At 40.0% G+C, this 12,429-nt stretch overlaps 1 protein-coding gene across 4 annotated transcripts in view; it reads left to right on the plus strand.

The window, feature by feature from the left end:
- Nucleotides 1-12,429, plus strand: part of LOC131471017 (intermembrane lipid transfer protein VPS13B-like) — a 309,917-nt gene that overhangs the window by 136,530 nt on the left and 160,958 nt on the right. For all 4 annotated transcript variants that reach the window (XM_058647216.1, XM_058647213.1, XM_058647215.1 and 1 more), the window contains exons 23-24: nt 6,847-7,081; nt 8,957-9,174. In XM_058647216.1, the coding sequence (XP_058503199.1) occupies nt 6,847-7,081; nt 8,957-9,174 (453 nt within the window). The remainder of the gene's footprint in view (nt 1-6,846; nt 7,082-8,956; nt 9,175-12,429) is intronic.

The following is a 12,429-nucleotide window of genomic DNA, read 5'->3' on the forward strand; positions in this document are numbered from 1 at the left end:
TGTGTGGTCTCGTATTGTTTAGTAATAATGGCAATTCAAGTCTGAAACATTTAACAGTAATTTAAATTACTGTCTGAGAATAATGAACTCTCAGCTAAAGTTGCTTTTCACAGTAGACAAGCTGTCCTCCATTTAACTCATTGTTCTGTCATTTACTGGTGAGGCCCAGCGGATCCTAAGAGCCTCCTGTGGTTATATAGGCCATTTCCACATGGCCCCAGACTTTTAAAACCTAAGTTTGTTTGGCCCTCAGCTTCCTCTCTAATAGAACCTGCTCTGTTGGAAGCAGATAAACCATCTTCAGAAAGAGGGGGAGAAAAGAAATGAGAAATGCTACTCAAGACGGGTCATACTCTCCCATTGCAGGAAGAGAAGAAGAACAGGAAGTAAGAGATGCCTTTTTAAGGGGTGTGCTGCATTATAAACACTATCTGATGGTGCAGGGAAGTGATGAGGTGTAAAACACCAGAACTTGGAACAGAAAATGGAACAAACTTCTGTGAAGTGATGCCAGTGAAGGATGAGCGTCAAAACCTGTTATTTTGGTCTTTTAACATATACATATACACAAAGTTCCCTCTAAATGGATGTGTTATTTAATAATTCAAGAATTTTTGTTCTTCTGTTCAAGTAGTAGTTATTTTCTCCTGACTGCATGCTGGCTTTCTGACCCAGGACCCAGATGAAATCAATGCCTGACTGATTGTTTATCAGTGTGTGAAAAGATCCTTGTTCATTAAGAGGCCTAAGAAGATAAGCACCTGACAAGCATAAAGCTTTTCATGCTCTTGTACATGTGCTGTTGACTATATTATTTTTAATTCCTATCCTCTAATGGCTGTGTATTGTCATATTTGAATGAGCCAACCAGATAATAGTTTCTGTTCATACCAAGCAATTCTTCATGAAAAGAATCGAAAAGCATGAAACATAGGACCATTCATACATACATAAACTTTGCTGGGTCTAAGATTCAGGGCCTAACTAAAGTAGCCTATACCCTCGCTGTAAAATTATGAAGGGAAGTTTCCAATCAAACCAGGGTTTTGGTGCATTTTGTAGTGGTGACAAATAAAAGAAAAGGAGAAATGCAGCGGCCAACTTATTATACTGAACTAATTCAGTTCATTGCTTTTGCATCTGCCATCGTTCAGAAGCAAGTGGTCAGCGCAGTGCCAAGTCTCAAGAGTGATGTTAGAAAGTGATGGCTCTCTGAGAGCAGTCGGGAGGGTTTTAATGCAGGTGTTTTTTGTTTGAGACCAAAGGGTTCAAGCATTATTTAATTATTTTTATAAGTCACATGGGCTCTTGATGACTGTGTGTCGTCAGGAGGAATGTGATCTGTGATTTCCTGTGCACTGTTCACTGTATGATTTTGTGTGTGTATGCGCACATGCCTTTGTAAAGTGTAAGTAAGTTATTTGAGCATGTTTTCTCAGAGGAAGCCCGGCACGTGCAGCCTCATAAGGAGTTGATTGGCTTCAATCCTTTTTTTAAAAACTGAGATTTCCTGGTTAAAATTGAAAAGCTTCTCCGCTGTTTTTGAAGTATATTAATAGGGTGTGCTGCAAATGACTGAAACACACTGATGTTGTACCTCTGCGTTTTTTCCTAAATGAGTGTGTCACTAGAGGCAGCGGGTAACTGAAGTGCAGTCCCAGGCTGCTGACAGTTAACTCCATTTGTTATGTTAATAGATTTAGTTTCACTTTGACAGGACATGATGTCATTGGACCTATGGAATGAAGAATCATGACTCTTTGACTCCACTTTTTCCCCACTGAGCCTTCTGTAATGACATTGTGTGTGGACACACCTGCTGTTCTTGATTTAGCTTTAAATGGAATTCATATCTTCTCTGTAATACCCACTCTTTCTGCTGTTGTACCTCAGTGAAATACCGTTCTACTAATTTGAAGTGGAAGTGAATTGTAAAAACAGGGATCGCACATTCTCAAGAGTGCCTCAAGAACCCTATGTTTTATTTTTTTCATTTTCAGAGGCCATCTATCTGTCATTCATTGCTGCAGTTGTATTGCGCATTAAACCCAACCCCCCCAAAGGGTAAAGTTGTGTAACAGTTCTTCCACATGGCAATTATACTTCTGGCTTTCAAATAATATTTGTGCCCATGTCTATTTTTATATTTAATCCTTTACTTGGAAAAGCTGCCTTTCCATGGGTTTACCCCTAACCAAAAATACATTTCCACTATCCTATTATGGATGAAAAATATAGTTGAGTTTGCTAAGCCTTGTTGTGAGTGGCTGCCAGTACAAAATATAACAAGCAGCACATGTGGCTGTTTACCTACCAAACATGTTGCAGAACAAACTTAGGTCAACCACACATACCTGTCATTTTCCTGTGCTGCATATGAACAGTGTGCTTGCTCTCTCTCAAACGCACATACGCACACACACACACACAAAATATACACTGCCCTCGCATGTCCATCAGCCTGTACTGTGGGGGGGGCATTGTCACACAGGCTAACTGCTTCCAGTGCTGTGTTTATTTGCCTGTTACATGGCTGTTAAACACAATTTTGTGGGATACCAAACACAACCTGAACTTTTAACACCTGAATTTGTGACGTTAAGCACACACACATACTCCTACTCTCTGCTTTGACAACTACAACTACAGTGTTCTTTTTGTTTGCTGTGTATGCAATCATGCCATTACCCTTAACACAAGTGCTAGGGCCTCTCCTCTCCTCTCCTCTCCTCTCCTCTCCTCTCCTCTCCTCTCCTCCGTGTATTATTGTGCACTGGAGTTGAGAGACGGAGCAGTTAGGCTCTAGCCGTGAGAGGGACAAAAGGACAGAAGCATTGGAGAGGAGGGTGATGGAGGGTGAGAGGGATAGAGTTGTTGTCAGTGGTTTTGGCAGAAAGGATGCATGTGGAATAAACTGACCTCAGGTTATTGCTCAGTTTGGATCTGTCACCACTTCATATTAGTGCCAGTGCTCCCTATTTTGCCTTTGTCTTTGTTTAGACACTGTGTGTGTGTGTGTGTGTGTGTGTGTGTGTGTCAGAGAAAGAGAGGGAGCGAGAGAGTGTGTAACAACTTAAACATTGGACCACAGAGGGGAAGCCTTGGATAATTCTCTGGGGTTAACCACAGTGACCCGCTGTTAGCGGTAGCACGGAGGATAACCAGTGGGTTCTGAGTTAATACTCTTAGCGGTGATGGAAATGTTCAGTCTATGTTTGACTAGTTTGACGACTTGAATATTTATGACTGATTGTCAAGAATGTCGTATATGCTGTCTTTAAATGAGCTACAGTTTCCTTTGACTGAGACAGCTAGGTGTTTCCATGGAGAAGCCAACATGCCAGTGCCAGTCACATTGAACTCTCCTGTATTCTTAGGCTCATCCAAAGTTCACTAAGGACCAGCTTTTCTTTGCACTCATGTAATAAAACTCGTACATGGCATGTACTGTATTCTGGGTGTAGCACAGGAAACTAATTCTATACACCAGATTGAGGTCCATACTTTCTTTCATTACCTCTTTTCGTTCCGCCCACAGAAAGTTATGCCGTAGTTCATGGAACAAGGATTCTACACTGTAATGTTTTTCAGAGATTACTCAACACTGTAGGAGAGCAGTTAAACATTTTCTGTTTTCCCAAGAAACTATTAAACTTATTTTAAAAAAATATTTGGCATGTTTTTGTTTTTTTCTCCACAATTTTCTGTCACACTGTGTATTTAGCTGCAGATCCAGATGTAGATTAAATATTCCAAAACATTTTCTATTATTAAAATAACAAATTTAGACAATTGTGCAGCCTTGGCAGCGGCATGCTCTCTCTTTCTGCTTTCAAGTTGTCACTATACTGTGATCATACTTGTTTACCATGTTTGTCTTGGATACATCAGCAGCCAGTAACTTTGCTGCCTCCTGGAGTAGGTATGTATTACGATAAGTTGTGTGTTCATGGACTTTGTGGCCACACAGACATTAGCATGATTTAATCCAGAACCTGGCAACACATTTAATGACCAATAAAGTTATTCATCTGTTTAGTGTAGCATTATTTCCCTTGCGCTCCTGTGCCGTCATCCTTATTTTAGCAACTCTGTGTTTTGGAGTCGGATATCCACCCGTGTCCACAGTGTCTGGCGTACAGTGTGTTGTATACCCGAACCATTACTGTCTTATCTCCGTCTTTGTGCCAAACTCTCTAACTTTATAGACAATAATGTTATGTTGACCTATACCTAACTCTTATTTTGCCATTGATTGATACTTGTATCACCCAGATTTAGCGCAGACATGTCGTTTTATTTTCCATTACATACTTGTGGCCCTTTGAATCATTAGGATCATTTGTGCCATGGTGTAAACACAAGAAACAGTGGTCGCTATGCCCAGTGAATGCCTTTCAATTTTTTTGTAAAGTTTTCCTCTCTCTGTTGTCATTTGTGCAATGTTTTCTGATTTATTGTCTGTTAGTGGTGTTGCCAGTCTTTAGCTGTCATACACTTGACATCATCTGATTTTGTGTTGTCATGAGAAACAACAGTAAAGCATCATTAAGTAGTATTACATTAGGTTTTATTTTACACACTCACTACAGCAGTTGTGGTGGTAACTTGTGCACTAAGTTCCCTTTTTTTTTTTTTTTAAATCTTCCATGTTGTAGTTCTGAATCTATCCTCTTATCATAGATTTAAAAAATGACGAACCGGACGTTCTGAATGTCACACTAAACCATTCCAATTAACAAAATTGTATATCTAATTTTACTAAAAACATCCCACTGTTGCCAACAAAAGGTTTAGCGTAAAATAAAATATGTGGTGAAAAAGGGAATTTTTCATCTGTGCTTTATCAAACACAGACAGAGCAGTTTCCTGTGTTATTTAAACACGGCGAACTTCCATCAGTGAACATTCATTTTAGTGCTATTATATATTTTCCTATGATTTTTGTGTAAAAGCCTGACTCTGAACGTTTGATGTATGATGACAGATGTAGTCAACCATCAGACACTGTGTAGGAACTAACATAATTAAGGTAATATAGTTTTTCTCAATGGTAGCAAAGTCATGCTCTGAAATGACCCATTTGAAACATGCTTGAGTATAAAATTACTTTCCATATTTATTTTAGTTGAATTTGAATATATATTTCTTCATCTCTGACAGTAATTGGGTTAAGCTTTCATTTACTGTATACACAGAGGTATACATCTTCATGTAGCATACCTTAAACCCAATGTTAAACTTGTTGTGTTTTCTTTGGTTAAACAATTATATTTTAATGTTGGTAGTTGAAGTCCATCATTTAAAACAATATAAATTGCCATTGCTTCTGGGTTTTCTTTAATGTGTCCTTATGTTTCACATATTGTGCGTATGCTCTTTTGAGAATCCACCTATTTTTCACGGTTGAGAAACAGCCCAAACAGAAGAAGAGGTGATGTGCAATAATGTGAAATAATGCATGACTGAACCAAGATGTCCAGCAGGAGAGCATTAGCCTCAGGCAGTGAGCTAAAGGTGCAGACCAGAGTCGCAGTGTTAAACTCAGCGGTTTCCGTGTGTCTGCCTGCTTTACAGCTTAACCCTTCTAAGATCAGCCGCAGAGCAGGCAGTGTCAATGGATTTTCTTCCTGCGTGCCAGCTCTTAAAAAGGCCAAAGCCCTATGTGTTAGTGTGCAAAAGTGTTCATATTTCAAAACCCTCTTTGAAGAGTAATCAAAAGAGGAAACCGCGTGAGATGAATGTGTAACCGTATCTCTCCCTCTCTCTTTTACTTTCTCACTCTCCTTCTCCCCCATCTCTCTTTCTCTGTTACTGCCTTTCTCTCTTGACTCCAATGAAAGCCAGTAGAACTGGGCTCCATGTACAGGCCCATCAGAGGAGTTCCAACATCTGTGTGCGTGATGTTAGCAGGAGGCTGCACAAAACTGTGTATGCAAATTTTGATTGAGGATGTGTTCCTGAGTGTGGGTGTGTATTGTAGACACGGTCTGACTTATACATACACACACGCAAATCCACAGAGTATCTGGCAGCACCTGCTGTCTGCCCTCTGGACCTTGTACTCCTGTCCTTTCGGTTAACTGGTCTTTTAAATCAACAAAACCCCAGTGTAATGGAAAAAGACAAAAAAAAGAAAGAAAGAAAATGCACTCAGACTCCGACAGCTTTAACACTGCTCATACACTTACTGACTGCTGGCTACTGGTTACTGACCTAATGGCTTGTAAATTTTGCATTTTGAAACTGAAATATGTGAACAGAAATGTGTGTGATACAACACACGGCACACAGCTGGAATGGGACTCAGTTCCCTTACAAAAGACCCCGAAAATGATTTAAGTTAAAGATTTAACTGTCAAAATTCCCAGAAGTTGTAAAAGGAATTGTATTACCGAGATATGGAATTTCACATTAGATTTAAATGGTCATTCAAAGTCTCAAATTATACTTTTAAAGGTTTTTGACTCTCCAAAGAAGTAATAAAACTAATATGCATATGAGAGGTTATAGAGCATTTGTTACCAAAGGAATAGTTCATCAAAATTAACAAGCATAAGAGCATGACATGTATTTCTGAATGTCGAATAACCTATTTTCAATTTTAAATCAAGGAAAGCTCTACTTTTTTCTAGCAACACCCACTGCTGTGCACACATTCTTTCTACGGTCCTTTCCTTGGCAACGCAAGTTGTCAAGTGTTGACTCAGACTTATGCCCCTTGAGTCCCTCAGCTCACTGAAAGTGATCTTGGGAGGCTGACACATGTGGCTGGTCAGTGATCACGTTACACTGAACTAGTTAACATGATTTCATATGCCTTTTATTTCTCTCTCTACTTTCCAGTTGGAGCTGCAGTCATGCTGCATGTTCCTGCCTAATGACAGCCTCCCCTCCCCGAGCACCATCATCAGTGGTGACATCCCCGGCACCGTCCGGAGCTGGTACCACAACCAGGCCTCCATGCCTGGGACTCTGGTAATCTGCCTGCCCCAAATCAGTGTCCTCAGCGCTGGCCATAAATACATGGAACCACTGCAGGAACTTCCTTTTGTGGTCAACAAACCTATCTTAGAAGAAGGTAGGTTTTCACTCTGTATCTGATGAAATATCAACTTTAATAACACCTATTAAATTGCTGTGAAAACACCAACGCCCCAGTATAAAGAGACAGATCTGAAAGTTATTTGTGAAAACAAAACATTACAACTATGGTGATAGGGTCATAGGGTAAAAAGGGGGGGAGTGGAGGAAAGTAAATTTTAAATGGGTGGGGAAAATCAGCCCGAGGTATTATTACTAATAAATTTGCTTTTGTTAATAATTGAATATGTGAATTCATCATCATTATGGCTTTTTCAACACTGAACAAACCTTTGACCCACTACTACTCATTTACCATGACAAAAGACAAACAAACTTAAGTAGAGCGACTTTGAGAAATAGATCTTGCACATGTGGTTTGCATACCTGGTAGAGTTAATATAAGCAACACTCAGATGGTTGAGCAGTGTTTTCTCTTCAGAAGAAGAAGGAAAAAAAATAGGCCACCCTCGTTTTTTCTCTCTCAACTCTTCAATGACATCAGCATTGGGCATAAAGATTTCAAAAACAGAGGCGAAAGAAAAACGACAGCAAAAACAGTGACATCAGCAGTCTTGTCAATGTTGCCATTAAAATTAACCACCCAAGTTTTTTAGTAATTCATTCCTACACTTTGAAAAGCTCTTCATCTCTCATTTTCAACACTCCGGATCAAAGCGTCCTACCCATGGTGCATGGGAAATGTACCCTTCATGGCCATGTACTAACACAAGTTTCCTTCTACGTGAGATGGCTCCTTTAGGATCAGCAAGTCAGCACTTTCAAGTGCTCCCAGGGAGGCATCTTGTCTTAAATACACAGTTTAAAACATACCAATACTTTACACTGTTTTGATGTCTGTTTATTTTGGGTGTAGAAAGTTTTAAAGACAGGAAACTATTCCACAGTTTTCCTTAATGTTTCCATTGAACGTTTTTATTCCACCTTCATGGCAGTTTGCCTTGATGTGGAAATAAAAATACACTTGACATGGTATTGATAATGTATATTTCTAACCCTCCTTCTGTTATTTTAAAGGTCCGGTGTGTAACATTAAAGAGGTTTTATTGGCGGACACAATATAGTACCCATAAGTTTGTATGAGTGTATAAAGGCCCTGGTATACTTCCATGCAAAATGCGTCATCAACATGCAAAGCACAGGCTGTAGCCCAGATTTAGGAACGCTCGCAAAGAGCATGTATGGTGCGCGTGGACAGTGCATGCGCAAATTGAATTTTCTCCCCACTTCACCAAGCAGAAAAAACATTTTGACAGTAATCCAAGCCCGACGGGCCTTTCAGCTGTGTGCCGCTCGAACCAGACGTGTCCGAGGGAGCTGTAGCATCGTTCGCTTATTCTTTGGTAGAATTGCGTCCTATTCCCTGCTTCCAGACTTGTACTGCCACCCGATGTTGAAGTGGGAAACTACAGGACCCTGACGTGTGAGTATACCAGGGTCAGCGTAATGCGAGACGAACTGTGGTGCGTACGGCATGTGCGTCGAAGTGTACCAGGGCCTGAATGCTTTAAAATAAAAATCATTACATTTTTCTTTAAAGAGTTAACGCTTTTTAATTTATTTATTTATTTATTTTTTTAAATGCACAATCATCTGAATAGATGGATTGTTGTTTTTCTGAACCTGGGGTAATGAAAAGAAAGGAAGCTTACCAGTATGTTTTTACATTAGCCCACAATGGATGGATTTAATTCTATTTAAAGGCCATATAGTTTCTCCAACACACTTGGAATTGTCCTGTTTTCTTGTGAATTTTTTTGCATGTTTTGTTTTTGCCTTACACACAGTGAATTATTTTCAGTTTCATCATTCTTCATTCACTAGTAGACAATTTCCCCACATGTTCTACCAGGTGATGCCTTCCCCTGGACAATCAGCCTGAGTCAGTTCAGTGTGTACACACTACTGGGCCAGCAGCGGAGCCTGAGCCTGCTGGAGCCTATGGGCTGTACCTCCACTCTGGCCGTCACGTCTCATAAGCCACAGACATGCTCTGAAGGAAGGCACTCGTTTGTGGTTTGTCTCCATGTTGACCTGCAGCCCGTCCACATCAAGTGCTCCAACCCTCAGGTCAGTCAGTCCTGAGGCTCTTCTGCCTTGTGATTACAATTATATGTGTATTTATACAAATCATCTCCTTGTAAACTTTTCTGAAATATGAACACGCAGACCCTGGCAGAAAGATCTTGCCTCTGCAGGATTCTCTGACATAGACTGACTCCAGTAAACAAAACGCCTCATCATCTTATCCCGTATAATTTTCATGAAAATTGAAGTGTAAACATGAGAGTGTTGCCTTGTTTGTTTTGGTGAAGCATTTTGAGGTTTGACTGAAGGAGAGAAGAGGTTTAAAACACTCATCATCATTACTTTTTACAGTGTGTTGTTATGTTCTGGTGAGAGCATGATGAATATGGACAGACTGGAAATGGAACATGTTTGTCTCCTGGTTAGGCCTCTGTGTAGTTTTGCATTGTGCTCTTACAGGGATATAATGACATCTACATGTACCATTACACATGTTTAGTTTTTTCCCCAGTGGAGTTAGCTGCATCAAATTAGGTTACTGTATAAACACTTAATTGGGGCGACCTTTTGAGTGGTCACACTGTTAAATGTCTTCAACCACAGTGATGGGCGAGGGTGATATTGAAGGGAATTGGTACCAGAAACAAGTTAATCTGTTAGTGGTGAAAACTTTACCACAGATGATGAAAGCAGGTCGTTTACTGAGGCAGAGTTTCTTCGCTTTCTTCTTCTCTGTTTCCCGTTTCAAATGTGTGCCTGTATCTGGCAAAGCTGTGAGGGCTTATTGCGATTATATGATGACTCATTATTAGGCTTTGGGTCCAATGAGAGTCTTCTCTTCTCTTCTCTTCTCTTCTCTTCTCTTCTCTTCTCTTCTCTTCTCTTCTCTTCTCTTCTCTTCTCTTCTCTTCTCTTCTCTTCTCTTCTCTTTGCATCCATCTGTTCACCTCCCCTCTTTCTTCCCTGTCTCTGTGTAAATTTCTGCCTGGGGGGTGGGGGGGGGGGTGGGGGGGTTATAAGTGAATACCAATTTAAGTCATGCAGCAGCTCTTTAAGAACTGCTGCCCGTGCAGCTCCACCCTCTGCAGAACAAAAGAGACCTCACACTTTGTCTTATTTCCAATTGGCATTGCCACTTGTGGGAACGTGCTGTATGTGGGATTGTCACAGCACAACACAGGCAACATCCACACTAATATGTTTTAGTTTTAAAACACATCACTGTTAAAAAGGATTCTGGCCCTGTTTTAGTTTCAATTCCCCATGGTTACATTTTAGTCTTGCTGAGCTGAAACTGGGACTTTAGAAAAAAAGAAATATGATGCTTATCAGTCATAACTTGACTATTAGCAGTGAATGCTAAGTGTTGTTAATGTTAACTGGGTCCAAAAAGAATCCCTGCTATCACTTGTCACCCTAGTTGTTTCTTGTTCGTAGCATTTTCTCCAACTAAACAACTGCAGAATAGACAATCTGCTTCCTATTTACATTTTTGCATGGCAAGCTTATGAATTGAAGTACAAATGGTCATTTGATGTGTGTTTTCAGATGTGTTTTATTAGTATAAGCAAATAATTCTTATACGGAGCCAATACGCATGTCTGGAGATGGAGATGGTTTCACAGGTCCACTTTGTAACGAATGAAAAGGCTTTACTTGCAAAAAATTAAATATACTACCATTTGTATATGTATATAATCACTAGAACTTGTGTGTTATGCAGCATCGTTGCAGCACTAGACTTGAGCTATATTTAGGTAATTCACATCTTTTAGTTGATCCCTGTTGAAGAAAATACAGAGGTGTGGCCAAAATATGTTTCCTTTGCCGTGACATTGCCCATCAGGCTCTGATTACCAAATGATTGTCACACACATTTTCAAACATGACTACACTTATAGTAAACAAATAAAACCCAAGAGTTTGGCAGCCTTTATCCACCTGTCTTCTATGCTTTTGTGACATTACATTTGATTTTCCATAATATGAGATGAATTACTTCATGGCATAAACAAAGGCATTTGAAGAAAATTGGTACATCCGTCCACTTTTTCTATTTTTTTTTTACAGATAAGAGGTCATTTGTTCCGTTAAAATCACAAAAAGCTCGTTCAAGTGCATCATTGTATCTGTAAATGCTAATTTTTGAGTTTTTAAATCAGGACGCAACTGTGTTAAATTGATGAGAAATACATTAACACTAAAATAAGGGATATGCTGAAGGAAAAAGTAATTAAAAATGATACCAGGGCACTTCGACACATATGTGGCACCCACATGCACTGAAACCACATTGACTCCTCAGCTCTGTTGCTTTCCAGCATATGTTTCTTTTATTTTAATACAGAACACCCACAGTGCACAGTCACATCTTGGAAGAGAGTGGGATAAACACACAAAAACACATAAAAAACACACACAAATCAGTGAAGGTCTAGTTACAGAATGTAGAGAGTTGTTTAATGTATGCCACTAATTGATAAACTCCCATTCCTCCTATTTCTATTCCTAGTATAATTTGAGAGCAAACTCACTTTTTAATTGAATGGTAATGACTTCAAAGCCTCTGTGTGTTGTTGTTGAACTTCACTAAATGTGTCTCAAATATATTTGTGTGTCTGTCATAAATTAATGTGTGTAAGAAGGATGTCAGAAGATGTCAGAGGGACGGAGTGAGTAGTTACAGTTCACAACCATATTGAATCAACATGCGCGCACACACACACACAGTTTGAGACGGAGAGAGCAAGCAACAGTTTTCTTTGATCTTGGACACATAGCTTCACTGGATTTCAGTGAACATTTGCAGAAGCACACACGTCGGTACGCAGCGCATTACCTCATACACTCAACAATATGTCATTTTTGTGAAGCTTTCATATAAACTATCCTTAGATAAAGACACATGAACACTCACAATTTGCACGATTCCCCATCTTTCATCTGTGTGTATTTATGAATGACTGTGGAAGCCTCTGTTCAGTCTCCAGTTTGTACTACTGCAGCCGAGCAGCCCCCCCCCGATCTGCAGATGACAGTTCTTTGGAGGATCCAGCCCTCCAAATGTTATGCTCACTTCCACCAAATCATGAATTGTGGCATCTGTATTGTGAGCTCATGTAAGTGTGAGCATCTGCGTGTGGCCCAATCTGCCCACCGTAGCTTGACAGCATTGGCTGATGTGAACCAACTGACCCCCCCTGACTAGTAGGCGTAGGTAGGGGGTCTAGAGAGTTTGGATGGAATGGAGCAAAACTGAGCAAGGATCAGGGGAAGGTAAGAGATGAAATAAGGATC

This window comes from Solea solea, chromosome 13 (genome assembly GCF_958295425.1).
Source record: "Solea solea chromosome 13, fSolSol10.1, whole genome shotgun sequence".
Classification (NCBI taxonomy): Eukaryota; Metazoa; Chordata; class Actinopteri; order Pleuronectiformes; family Soleidae; genus Solea; species Solea solea.